The 14,839-nt window shown below is 39.3% G+C and overlaps 1 protein-coding gene across 1 annotated transcript; it reads left to right on the forward strand.

Annotated features, from left to right (window-relative positions):
• The first annotated feature begins 7,259 nt into the window (after positions 1-7,259).
• LOC145588737 (uncharacterized) lies at positions 7,260-10,270 on the forward strand. Its single transcript, XM_081645346.1, has 2 exons — positions 7,260-7,368; positions 9,867-10,270. The coding sequence occupies exons 1-2, from the start codon at positions 7,260-7,262 to the stop codon at positions 10,268-10,270; spliced, it is 513 nt and encodes a 170-aa protein (XP_081501472.1).
• Positions 10,271-14,839: the final 4,569 nt, after the last annotated feature.

Consider the following 14,839-nt stretch of genomic DNA (forward strand, 5'->3'; position numbering starts at 1 on the left):
TTATCCTTCCTATTTAAGGAAACAAAAGTGTATGGAGTTTACTAACCTTAGAATGGGGAATATGACCATAAGTGAGTACTATAGTAAATTCATTGAATTAATGAGGTTTGCACGTGAAGTAGTACCAATTGAAGCCCTTAAGGCCCAAATGTTTGAACAGGGTTTGACTTTAACTCTCCAAGGGAAATTGGGGGGAGTAACCTTTGAAACCTTTGATGAAGTTTATAGGAGAGCAACTCACCTTTATGAGATTAAGGGAAGAGAGTTGGTGGGGAACTATTCTAGTGAGAAAAGGAAGGTTAGTGGGAGCTCCCATGGGAATAAGAAAAAGCCTAAGGCCAATGGGAATTTCAATGGGGGTTTTAGTGGAAGGAGGGATAATAGGGGTATCTTTGAAAAAAGAAATGGGAATTAAGGGATTGGAGACAAACCCAAAAGGTCCTATTTTTGTAAAAGGTGTAGGAAAGACCATCCCAAGAAAGATTGTGAAGGGAACCCAATGAGTTGTTGTTATTGTCAAAAACTAGGTCACCATGAGTATGAATATTTCAAGAAAGCCTCTGATGTGCTGTCCGGTAAGACCCCATATGTGAGAAGCCAACCTAAGCCAACTCAAAACCCCGATTTCACTTCTAAGTCTGGACCTAGTAACATTGGTGGATCTGCTTCTAAAGGTCGCGTGTTCAAGATGAATAGCCGTGAGGCCACAAATACTTCTGATGTGGTAATTAGCACTTTCTTTATTTGTTCTATGTCTACTAAAGTCTTGTTTGATTCGGGGGCGTCTTACTCTTTTATTTCTAGAACTTTAGTAGATAAACTCAAGTTAGAAAGTCCGGTGTCAATTTACTTAGATATTTCTATCCATTAGGGGAAGTAATGAGTTACACTAAGATGTATTAGGGTGTACCTCTTGTCATTTCAAAGGTAGAATTTCCGTCAGACTTAATTAAGCTTGACTTACAAGATCTCGATCTCAATTTAGGGATGGACTGGTTGGGCAAATACAAGGCCCAAATCGATTGTGATGCCCAAAAGGTCACGTTGTTTGGCCCAAATAAAGTTAGGGTAACTTACCGAAGGGAAGAGAAGAAATTAGGGTTGAAGATCATATCTTCTTTGCAACTTAAGAAGTGTGTGGCAAAAGGGTATCCATTGTATATGTGTAGTGTTTAGGAGATAGAATAGGGGGATAAAGGGGATGGAAAAGAACATTCCAATAGTGAATGAATTCCTTGATGTTTTTCCTGAGGAAATTCCAAGGATGCCACTAGTGAGGGATGTTGAATTTACCATAGATTTAGTACCATGGATAGGACCCATTTCAAAGGCTCCATATAGAATGGCCCCGGCAGAGATGAAAGAGTTGAAGACTTAGTTAGATGATTTGTTAGAGAATGGATACATTCCGCCTAGCTCATCACCATGGGGTGCACTTGTTTTGTTTGTAAAGCAGAAGGATGGAAGTTTGAGGTTATATATAGATTATCCAGAATTGAACAATGTGACAGTCAAGAACAAGTACCCGCTGCCTAGGATCGATGACTTGTTCGACCAATTGAAGGGAGCAGGGATATTTTTGAAGATTGATTTGAGGTCAGGGTATCATCAGTTAAGAATAGTAGACTCAGACATCCCAAAGAGTGTTTTTAGAACTCGTTATGGTCACTTTAAATTTACTGTAATGCCATTTGGGTTAACCAATGCGCCTGCGGTTTTCATGGATTTAATGCACCGAATTTTCAGGCCATACATAGACAAGTTTGTTATGGTATTTATCGATGACATTTTGGTGTATTCGAAGAATTGGGATGAACATGAGGATCATTTGAGGGGAGTATTGTTAAGTCTGAGGGAGCACCAATTCTATGCTAAACTCTCAAAATGTGAGTTTTGGTTGGAGGAGGTGGCCTTCTTAGGTCATGTGATCTCTAAGGAAGGGGTGTTAATTGATCTAGCAAAGGTAAAGGGTGTAAGAGAATGGCCAACCTTGAGGAGTGTGTTAGATGTTCGGAGTTTAATTGGGTTAGCAGGTTATTATAGGAGATTTGTTAAAGATTTTTCCAAAATCGCAAGGCCTATGACGAGTTTGATGAAGAAGGAATGTAAGTATGAGTGGACTCCGGAATGTGAGAAATCCTTTCAGTTAGTAAAAGAAAAGTTGACTACAACTCTCGTGTTAGCCCTACCGGATGGAAGTGAGCAATATGAAGTATATAGTGATGCATCAAAGTTTGGGCTAGGTTGTGTGTTGATGCAAAATCGAAAAGTAATTGCTTATTCCTCGAGATAGTTAAAGCCCCATGAAGTGAATTATCCCCCCATGACTTAGAGTTAGATGTAATTGTGTTTGCCTTGAAAATTTAGAGACACAATTTATATGGCGTGACATGTAAAATTTTTACCAACCATAAAATTTCAAAATGAGCTAAACATGATACAAAAACGATGGTTGGAGTTTATTAAGGATTATGAATTAAACATCCAATATCATGAGAGAAAGACTGACGTGGTGGCCGATGCTTTGAGTAGGAAGTCTAGTCATGGAGTCAATGTAATGATTCTTCCGGATCAATTATGTGTGGGGTTTCAAAAGATGAATTTGGATGTAATAGAGCTAGGAGAAGTAGAGAAATTGTTGTGTGCCTTAATTGTTAAACCATCAATTTATGATGAGATTCGGAATAGCCAACCAGGGGATGAGAAGTTGAAAAATATTAGAGAAAAGATCGAGGGAGGGTAAATAATGGATTTTTCAATAGCTGACGATGGGAGTATGAAATTTAAAGGAAGATGGTGTGTACCACATATTCCGAGTGATTTGAAGCAAAGGTTAATGGAAGAGGCACATAATTCTCCTTATTCAATGCATTCAGGAGAGGATAAGTTGTTTAAGGACATGAAGAAAACATTTTGGTGGCTGATAAGTGGTTTATTTGACCACTTACTATGGTGATTTTAACCCGGTTTTGCAATCCTTTCCCCTCTTTCTAACCCGTTTCTGTATATAAAGTTGTGTCTCGGCCTTGCCCCTCTTTGTATGTATTTACCCATGTTTTGCAGGTGTTAGACTCAATTTGGCAAGCAATCAAAAGATTGGCATGACATTCATGGCTTGAAAACAAAGAAAGGAGAGCCTGCTCCTGGTGGAGTGGGCGTGCACCTCTCCAGGAGCGGGCGCTCCTGCCATTGTATCAACATTCTGCCCAAGTACTGAGCCTGCTAGGAGCGGGCGCTCTTCCTCCTTTAAGGTTGAATTTGACTTATGCTGAGGAATAGGGGAGCGGGCGCGCACATTATCAAGAGCGGGCGCTCCTCCCTAATTCTTTGAATTTTGCCTCCTTCTGTTGATGTTAGGAGTGGGTATGCAGCATTTAGGAGCAGGCACTCCTCACTGGAAATCCGTTTTATTTTGACGGATTAACTTAGGTAATTCGAGGAGTATAAATACTTCCCCTTTAGTTCATTTGTAAGATAGACAGCAGTGGCATAGTAATTAGCATCTCCTCTTAGTTTGAAACAATCCACTTTGGCAATTTAGCTTAGTTTTCATCAAATTAATCATTGTAATAGTGAGTTTCAAGGATTATTCTCAAGTTTTGGAACTTTGTATTCAACATTTGAAGCTTCAATTAGTAATTTCTTCCACCTTCATCTACTTAATTTCTGATTTTATTTGGTATTTGCATGTTACTTGAATCTCTTTAGTTCTTTATAATTTGTTGTTGGATGATAGTTTATTCAATAGTTAATCACTTTTCCCCAATTATTGAAGTAATTAGAACCCTAACCTTTGTTTGCATGTCACCTAAGATGAGTTGTGAGTAGTCTTCTTGCTAGGGGTTGGGTGAATCTCAACCTATTGGTTAGTTATGTAAATGTGGGAGAGGCATTGATGTTTGTGTTGCAATTAAATTGATCGTATGAGATTGCTTGTTAGTTCTTCATGATAGGATTAGCTGTCCTTGATTTAGGAGCTTAATAGCAGGGTATGCTTAGTTTGACATGGAAACGTGAAATGAGTATGTCATTACTTATTGCAATTTGATTATGTATCTTCTATTGCTAAACTAATGAGGAATCTAACTTTAGTAGTGTGAGTTGTTTCCTAATTCCATGAGGTTGATCTTACATATAGTCCTTGCTATAACTTGTCTATTTTACTCCCTATTTACCTAATTACATTGGTTGAGTGGATCTCATTCCCTAGTGTTTTTAATCCATTGAATTAGAACCATAGTTTGTTTGCCTACTTGACGAACCCCAAATCACGAAAGACTTCGAATTAGCTTTAAGTGTTAAGAACTTTAGCAACCATATCCCGTTCCTTGTGAACCGAACTCTTATTTATCATTATGCTTGGTTTGTAGGATGTTTTTTATAAATGTGTTTGATTGAGTGTGGAATGTGCAACCGTTCTAGCGCCCGTTCAAAATGGCGTCATTGCCGGGGAACGGCGTTGTTGATTGCTAATTGATTACTTGAGTCTAGTTCACCATAAAACAACAAAATTAAAAAAAAAAAGAGTGTGTTTCTTTTTGGCTACACTTATAGCCTTGTTACTAATTGCAATTGTTGAGAGTGTATGTGCAGAACTCATAACAGGATTTTGGTGCCTTAGATCCCGAGATTGAGAAAACTTATAGAAGGAGAAGGAGAGCCGGTTTTAGGTCGTTAACTACTTCCCCAACTAGAGAGTTCAATTCCGAGGAGCAACAAGATCAAATGGGTGATGCGGATCCACCACCTCAAAGACCTTTGAAGGAGTTGGGAACTCCGGGAGCTTATAGAGCTTTAAGTCGCATTGCTCTCCCCGTTACTCAAGCCAATGATTTCGAGATTCGGCTCGCAATGATAAATTTGATTGAAAGGAGCAATTTAGTGGAGCGAAACATGAGAGCCCTCTTGCACACTTGAACGAGTTCGAAAAGTATTGGAACACGATCAAGGTAAATGGGGTTACTCAAGAATTTGTGAAACTAAAGCTATTTTCTTTCTCCTTGATAAGAGGGATCTTGAATGGCTTAAGAAAGAGCTGAGACCTAACTCCTTGAGAACTTCAGACGAGGTCACCATGGCTTTCATAGGGAGATTTTACTCTCAAAAGAAGACGGCCGAGACAAGGCTAGTGAAACCATATATGAGGCATAGGAAAGATATAAAGAATATCAAACGGAGTGTCCTTATCATGGCATTCCCACATACCAAGTGATTCAAATTTTCTATGGAGGCTTGAGCCAACAAGGAAAGACTAGCTTGGATGCAGGAGCAGGTGCCCCGATTATGAACAAGACGGAGGAGAAAGTTATTAAAATAATTGAGGATGTGGTGAGGCACCACATGGATTGGCAAGGAGGAGAGAGGGAGTCTCTAAGCAAAGGAAAAAGTGCGGTTACTCCGTCAATCACCTCAACGCCATTAATAATTTGACATCTCAAATTTCCAACCTTAGCAAGGAGATGACATCCATCAAGGCGAAACTTGAGACCTCCACTTCGCACCAAGAGCATCCCTCCCAATCTAAGGGGAGAGATATGAATTCTAACACTTCTCCTTCTACATCAAATAACATGCAAAAGGGGTGCTTATTTTGTGAAAATTGTGGGTCATATGACCATGACACCTCTTCATGTAATTATGATTCCCTGCCCCAACCCTAATATGAAGATGGTAATGAGAATGAAAATGAACATGTCAATGCTTTGTCTTATGATAATAGACTTAGGAATGACAATCAAAGATACTTACCACCTAATCGAAGAGAACAAGGGGGAAATTCCTATAACCAAAGAGGAAATGATTATGATTACCAGGCCATAACCAAAACCAATGGGGGAATAGGAACCCAAGGGACTAAAATCCCCAAGGTAACTACAACCAACAAGGTGGTTATGGTAACCATAACCAGAATAACCAAGGAAACTATGGGAATCAAGGTCAATATCACCAAGGGGAAAACTCTAATATTAGGAATAATTGAAACAATAATAATAATAGAGGTTCTTCTAATCAAAATGCTTCCAATTCGAATGTGAGAGGTAATAGAGCTCCCAAAGATAACTACTATGCACAAGCACCACCTTATAGGTCTAACTTAGAGGAAATGATGGAAAGTCAAACCAAAATGTTCAATACTTTCATGACATCTAGTGATAAGAAATTTAGAGAAGTCATGACCCATAATAAAATGCTTGAAACACAAATTTCTCAGTTGGCCAATGCTTTAAAGGAAGGGACTAGCAATTCCAAACTCCCACCCCAAGGACTAGATCCTAAGAGACTCGTCAATGCTATATCGACTAGAAGCGGGAAGGTGTTGGAAGAGAGTGTCCCTAAAAGAAGCAATGAGAAAGTGAACTTGAGTGAGACACCCCTTGAGAGTGATTTTGAGCAAGAAAGGGAGAAAAATCATGAGAAAGAAAAAGAAAGAGAATGTGAAAAAGAAAAAGATTGTGAAAAAGAGAGTGAAGAGAAAAGGGAAAAAGAGAGTGAAAAGAAAAGAGAAAAACAGAGTGAAGAGAAAAAAGAAAAAGAGAGAGAGACAAAACAATTGCAAAAACTACCATATCCCCACAAATTTGTTGGAAACAAATTAGATGTGCAATTTGGAAAGTTTCTTGAAACATTGAAGCAAATTCACCTTTCAATTCCTTTTATCGATGCTATTAAGTAAATGCCTAACTATGCTAGGTTTTTAAAAGACATTTTGAGTGGAAGGAGAAAGTGTGAAATGGTGGAAACAGTGAATCTCACCGAGAATTGTAGTGCAATCATCATGAACAAAATGCCACCGAAATTGAAAGACCCCGGTAACTTGCGTAATATATAAAATGAAAATTGATAATGCTTTATGTGACCTTGGGGCTAGTGTTAGCCTTATGCCATATTCGGTATATCAGAGACTTGAGATAGGGGAACTTCTACCCACCAACATTACCCTACAATTGGCCGATCGTTCTATCAAATTTCCAAAGGGTAAGGTAGAGGATGTTCCTCTAAGGGTGGGAAAGTTTGTAATCTTGGTGGATTTTGTTGTGTTAGAAATGAATGAAGATATTAACATTCCAATAATTCTAGGAAGACCATTTCTTGCTACTTTTGGGTGCTTTAATAGATGTTAAAAGTGCTAAAAGTTCACTAAAAGTAGGAGATGAGGTGATAGAATTTGATTTGAATGAGAGCATGAAGTATCTAAGCATAACGATGCCGTTGAGAATTTCCTATTGAACAAGGAAAAGATAGGTGTGCAAAGCAAAGAGATGGCATTGTATGATGAGATGCTTGAAGGAAGTACGAAAGGAAGCATTGAACAAGTATGCATGGGAATCACAAGTCATGATGCATTGGAGATAGCTACTACAACTGAAGGTAAGGGTGTTCCAATGGTAGAACTAAAACCTCTACCATCACACTTAAGGTATGTGTTTTGGGTCCTAATTTAAGTTTTCCCGTAATTGTGAATTCCTCTTTGAACGAGTGCCAAACTCAAATGTTATGTGGTGTTTTGAGAAACCACCAAGGTGCTTTATGTTATACCATTGACAACCTCAAAGGTACTAGCCCCGCTTTATGTATGCACCACATAACACTTGAGGAGGGTACTAAGCCTTCCATTGAGATGCAAAGGAAACTTAATCCTCAAAAGGGGGAGGTGGTGAAGGAAGAAATCACCAAACTCCTTGATGCCGGCATCATCTTCCCCATTTCGAGTTCTAGATGAGTTTCCCCCATTCATGTGGTCCCTAAAAAGGGAGGAATGACCGTATTTGAAAATGAGAATGGTGATCTCATTTCAAATAGAACGGTGACCGGTTGGAGGATTTGCATAGAATATAAACGTCTAAATGCATCCACTAACAAGGATCATTTTCCCCTCCCTTTTATCAACCAAATGCTTGAGAGACTAACCAAGCACAAGTATTATTTCTTTCTTGATGGTTATTCCGGTTTATTTCAAATCCCCATAAACCCGAATGACCAAGAGAAGACAACTTTTACTTGTCCCCATAGTACTTTTTCATTTAGGAGGATGCCGTTCGGACATTGCAATGCACCGGCAACCTTTCAAAGGTGCATGATGAGTATCTTTGGAGACATGCTTGAAGCCGTGATGGAAGTGTTCATGGATGATTTCTCAGTAGGAGGCCTCTCATTTGAAGATTGTTTGTCCAATTTGGGCAAATGCTTAGAAAGATGTGAGAAGGTCAACTTGGTTCTACATTGGGAGAAATTCCACTTCATGGTTAAAGAGGGAATCGTCCTTGGTCGCAAGATTTCAAGCAAGGGGATTGAGGTTGATAAAGCAAAAGTTGAAGTGATTGAAAAATTGCCACCTCTAATAAATGTAAGAGGAGTAAGATCCTTTTTAGGGCATGCCGGGTTCTATATGAGATTTATCAAGGATTTCTCACTCATTGCTAAACCCCTAAATGCTCTTCTTCAAAAAGATGCCATCTTTATTTTTGATGAAAAGTGTCTTCAAGCTTTCAACAAATTAAAAGTGGCTTTGATCTCTACTCCAATTGTGCAAGGGCCAAGATGGGATTTGCTATTTGAACTTATGTACGATGCTAGTGATGTTGCGATCGGAGGGGTGTTGGGGCAAAGAATAGAGAAGAAGCTTCACATGATCTATTACATGTCTAAAACCTTGAATGAAGCTCAACAGAACTACACTACAACGGGGAAAGAGTTTCTTGCCGTGGTACATGCTTTTGATAAGTTTTGGAACTACCTCATTGGTTCCAAAACTATTGTTTACACCGACCATACGGCTATTAGTTACCTTGTGGAAAAGAAAGAGTCCAAGCCTCGTCTTCTTTGTTGGGTCCTTTCTCTTCAATAATTTCATGTTGAAATTCGTGATAAGAAAGGGGCCGAGAATGTAGTCACGGATCATCTTTCCCGTTTAGAGAATGTGCAAGCTAATGATGATGATATTCCCATATGTGATGAATTGAGAGATGATGTGCTCTATATCTTGAATGAGAAAGAACTTCCTTGGTTTGCCGACTTGGTGAACTACTTGGCATGTGGGGAATTTCCTCCCGATTTCTCCAAGAACCAAAGGAAGAAGCTAAAAAGGGAAGCAAGGCACTATGTGTGGGATGACCCCATTCTCTACAAAAGAGGAGTAGATGGTTTGATCCGAAGGTGTGTTCCGGATGAGGAAATGCAAAATGTGCTCAAGATGTGCCATTCCGATCCTTGTGGAGGGCAAATGAAAGCAGACAAAATAGCGTTGAAAGTCTTGCATAGCATTTTGTGGTGGCCTCACATCTTTAAGGATGCTTGGGGGTTTGTAAAGTCTTGTGACCGGTGTCAACGAACCGGCAACATATCTAAGTGAAATGAGATGCCTCAACAACCGATACTTGAGCTAGAGGTATTTGATATATGGGGTGTTGATTTTATGGGACCATTCCCTTCTTCATATGGAAATCAATACATCCTTGTGGCGGTCGATTACGTTTCAAAATGGGTTAAGGCCACTGCCTCCCTAACTAATGACCACAAGGTAGTCATGAAGTTGTTCAAGAAAGTCATATTTCTAACATTTGGAATTCCTAGAGTTGTGGTAAGTGACAATGGGTCACATTTCGTTCATAGTGCTTTTCAAAAGATGCTAAGAAAACATGGATTTCATCAAAGGTTCGGTCTTACCTACCATCCACAAACTAGTGGACAAGCGGAAGTGTTCAACCGTCAAATCAAGTTAATCCTTGAGAAAACGGTTGCAAGGAATAGAAAAGATTGGTCGAAAAAGCTTGATGATGCTCTATGGGAATATAGAACGGCATACTAAACTCCAATAAGCATAACTCCATATCATCTAGTGTATGAAAAATCTTGTCATTTTCCGGTAGAGCTTGAACAAGGAACTCAATGGGCCATTAAGAAGATTAACTTCGATTTGGGTAGTGCGGGAGAGCAAATATGGCTTGATTTACATGAGCTTGAAGAGCTAAGATTGGAGGCCTACGAGTGTGCTAACAAGTACAAGAATCGCACAAAAGATTGCCACGGTCGCAATATTGAAAAGAAAACATTTCTTGTAGGCGATAAGGTACTTCTCTACAATTCTAGGATAAATTTATTCCCCGAAAAACTTCTATCAATGTGGAGTGGTCCTTTTGTTGTTAAGGAAGTGTTTTCTCATGGAGCTGTGGAAATCACAAATTTGGACGGAATGAGATCTTTTAAGGTCAATGGGCATCGCCTCAAGCTTTACTATGAGGGTGCTCATGTCAGTTTGGTTGAATCAATATAGTGTAATCTTACCTCTTGAGTGTGGAGGTCGTCAAGCTATTGACGTTAAAGAAGCGCTTCCAGGAGGCAACCTGAGTAAAAAAAAAAAAAAAAAAAAAAAAGAGAGAGAGAGAAGAAAAGAAAAAAAAAAGAGAGAGAGAAATAAAAAAATTGAGTGAGTGAGAATATGGAGAGGAGAGTATTTTACTTCTGATTTGGCTAATAATTTGGTTGAATTTATGTTCTTGTGGTTTGTTATAGGCATTTAGAGCAAAAAGAAGCAAGCAAAAGGAGCAAAAGAATCTGTCAACAGCTTGGATCAGGCACTCCTATTCACTGCACGCCCGCTCCAAGCTCAACAGGAGAATCATTAAGCTTCAGACCAGGCAGGAGCGGGGCGCTCCAAGTAACCTGCACGCCCGCTCCTTGTTGCTCCGTACAAAACAGAGGGCTTCAACCCTGGAAGGAGCGGGCACTCCATAAGAGTTGCACGCCCGCTCCATTCTAGGCTCCCAAACAAAAGCCAAGAACCAAAGATTGAGCGGGCGCTCTAACATTTGAGCACGCCCGCTCCAACCAATGTCGTAGCTAAACTTGTTGTTTGGAGTGGGCGCTCTAGGTGGCATGCACGCCCGCTCCAATTTAACTAAGGAAATCAGGAGCTATTCTCACCTTAGGAGCGGGCGCTCCTACTAACCAGCACGCCTGCTCCAAATGATAAAAAACGAATCAGAAACTTTTGAGAAGACTTGGAGCGGGCGCTCCAAAGCATCAGCACGCCCGCTTCACCCTAGGCTTGTGAAACAGAAACAAGGTGAAGAAACGGAGCGGGCGCTCCAACGCCTCTACACGCTCGCTTCAAGCTATGGGGTTGGAAGTAAAAAACTTTCAGCATGAGTTGGGGCGGGCGCTCCAAGCGATCCGCACGCCCGCTCTAACCTGGGCAAGAAAAACAGAAGACAAGTTCAACTATTGGAGCGGGCGCTCCATAACCACGGCACGCCTGCTCTGACAAATGTTGTAGCTAAATTCTTATTCGGAGCGCTCGCTCCTACCCCACTGCACGCCCGCTCCTAGCTATTTGGGTAAAAAAAAAGTGATTCTCTTATCTCTTTTTACCTTTCTTCCCCCATTTCTCACCATTCATTCATCAATTACATTTTCTCTCCTTTTACCCATCTCATTCTCTCTCTAAAAAAACCCCCAAAAACTCAAACTTCTCTCTACAAAATCATCATCAAATCTCAACATTTTTCACAAAAAATTCACAAAATCCTTTTCTCCTCTAAATTCTCTTTCCAACAACACAAAATTTACCCAATTTCAAGCACATAAATTCCAAACCCTAGAAAACCACCATTAATAATTGAAGAAAAGCTTGGATTTTTCAACAAAATTAGAGCTAAGAATGGAGGAATTGAGCAAGACTTGGAGGTTTAAGAGTATTTTTATGCTCATCTGGGTATAAATTCCCTCACTTCTTCACTCTTGTTTTTAATTCTTATGATTTTACTTCTAGGTTTACCTTTCTTGATTATTTTTGATAAATTGTGTGCTATGATTCATGACTTGTTGGGAATTTGAGAATTATTGTGTTTGAAATTAGTTTGAGCTTGTGGTAAAATAAATTGAAAATTGTGATTGTTGTGATTAAAGATTATTGTGAGCGGATTTGAATTATTGTTGGTTGTGAATTTTGTGTTGGAATTATTTGTTGGTTGTGTTGGAATATATATTTGGAATTGCTTAAACAGGTACTTGGTTTTAATCGGGGGTTCAAAGTGAAGGAGTTTGTTTGTGGTGTGATTTGGTGTTTGTGTGAGGTGTATTGAGTGACCCTTGTAAGCCTATTCTCACATTTGTCAAAATGGTTCTTCGATTATTTGGAGGTGCGGGAGGAAGGAAGAGAAAGACTTCCGGCATCCAAATAACCAAAAACCGTTCCACCGAAAACCAAAACCCAAGCCAAACACAAAATCAAAATAATTTTCCTCCTTCAATAAAAATTCCTGAGGAATTCAAAGGGTATCATAAAGAGCTTTCTATATGAAAAATCCTTCCAACAAGATTCTACGACTAAGAAGCTTGCCAACTCTTAGGTTTAGATGACAGAATTCGACGAGTGGCCGATAATTTTGGATGGTTAAACTTCCTCAAAAAGAGGGAGCTAATCTACTAATCGTTCACTCTTGAGTTCCTTTCCACCCTTACCATGCACCGAGGATTATGGAGTTGAAAGGGGAAATAAAATGTGGTGGGATGATCACAATAATTGCCAAGGCTTTGGGCTTCACCAATTGGGTTGATCAATTGACCCCGGTGAACGGTTACAATGTCCTTGACATTCCCAGATTTTCCTCAATGCACATGCTTGTGGAACTTCGGGGTAATGTGACCACCTACTCTTGGTTGGTCAAGGGTAAGCACCGTTGCATTCTCCCAAATGCGGCGGTAATGAACACCGTGGGGACCACTTGGCAAGTGCCAATTGAGCCACTCCCCGGGAATGTTCCCAACCTTGACCAACCATCTCAACCCTGCCGCCACAACATCTCCACCGTTCTTAGCTTTATGGGAGGCCCCTCCTCCCTTCTTCCTCCTTCAATCTTGAATCGGCTTTTCACCATCTAAACCTAACCAACTAAAGAATTCTTCAAGAAAATGAATACCAAAGCTATGTCTCTAAATGTCCTATCAAAACCAAGTTGAGAGGGGAGACTTTCTCCTTTATGTCAATTATCCTCACATGCCCCGTCCAAAAGGGACCGGTTGCGGGTTGGAATAACAACCAACCCACCTAATCCTATTGGCAAGGACCTCGTAGCTCCATTTTGGAGCTACGATCCTTCCTTCCCTATGATTATACACAACTCGGGGGTTGTGATTTTAGGGGGAACCCTTCTTATTACCACGTCCCCGAGACATGTGGTAGTATAACTCCCGAGGAGATCAATAACCACCCCTTAAAGGAATAATTCGGGTTTCCACCCGGGTATGATGGTGGTTGGGGTACAAGTAGTGCACCGGACTTCGGTCACTACCAAAGTAGACCTAACTATGATCTTCCTCTATACGTGGATCAACCCTCCTATTCCGACGATGTAGACCCAAACTACAATTACATGCCATCGCCGCCTAGGGGGGATGATTGGGTGTAGCCATTAGACATTTGTTTTTACCGTTCCCTTCTCTCCTTCCCGTCATTTGTAACACCAAGGCCGGCCTCGAGTTTTAGCTTGGGGGGAGGGGGAGATGTTTCTCATTGTATTCATTTTTTTTGTGGGAGCGGTAATCAAATGTCTAGCTTGGGGGAGGTCTTGAGGTCCTCGTGTTTAGGGTAGTTTTTGGTTTTGATAGGATATGTGCTTTCTTGTGATGCTTTTGTGCAATGTATGGAGAAGTTTGAGTTTGGATATGGAATGTTTGGCATGAAAGGCTTAGCTTAGCCTTTGGGACTTGTGGTAGGACTCATGTTGAATTATGTTCTAGATTGCATGCCTATTTTAGGTTGGTTGTTGTTCAATAAACGATGATATGGCATGCCTAGGCTACAACGATTGCATATTAATGTTTTTGTCTTACTTCTCCATTATATGTGTGCTTTGGAGTATCTTGTTTCTATGATTAGATTTGGTATATATTTATTGGTTGGCTGGTGTGATGGTTGAATACATGGTTTGGTTGGTTTTCTCTTTGTCTCTTTGATGATGATTAATGATGTTGGTTCTTCCCTAATACCAAATTTCTTCTTATCTTCTTCTTATCTTCTTACCTCTCTAATATCCAAATTCCCTAACATCCAAACCCCTAATATCCAAATTCTTTAATCAGTTTTCTTATCCCCCATTCACTACTACAAAATTAGCCAAAGAAACCTTAAATAAGAGACCAATTAATTAAATAAATGGTCTCTTTGTTTCAAGAGACCTAATATTTTAAATAAATGGTCTCTTAGGTACAATCTTAGGGAGATGAAAATAAAAGAGAGACCATTTTCTTAAATAAATGGTCTTTGTTTTTTTATTTATTTAATCTAAAAAAAAAAAAAAAAAAGAGATCACTTCTTTTAAATAAACGGTCTCTCTTTTATTTATTTATTTAATTAGTAAAAAAGGAGAGACCACTTCACTTACATACATGGTCTCTCTTTTATTTATTTATTTAATTAATAAAAAAGAGAGACCACTTCTCTTACATACATGGTCTCTCTTTTATTTATTTACTAGATTATCCCCGTGCGATGCACGGTAATAACAATAGATATGATTGCAATATCATTGGATTAAGTATGGACCAAAATGAAGGATTTTAAATACATATTTAAAGATTTTCGTATAAAAAATATACATATTTAAAGATCATAATATACAAAATTCATAAGCTTATACATAAAAAAAAAAAAAAAATTATTGTGAAGTATTAAATCCAATCCAAAATAGTGCCGACTTTAAATTGTGAAACTATCCATGTGATGCAAACTTCAAACCTCCAAAATTTTAAGATTTTTACACACAACCGACAATTAATGCAATATATAAAACCTTTATAAAAAATGGAATAAACAAATTCCAATTTGAGGAAATAAACCCAA

This window comes from Chenopodium album, chromosome 17 (assembly GCF_948465745.1).
Source record: "Chenopodium album chromosome 17, dcCheAlbu1.1, whole genome shotgun sequence".
In the NCBI taxonomy this organism is placed as follows: domain Eukaryota; kingdom Viridiplantae; phylum Streptophyta; class Magnoliopsida; order Caryophyllales; family Amaranthaceae; genus Chenopodium; species Chenopodium album.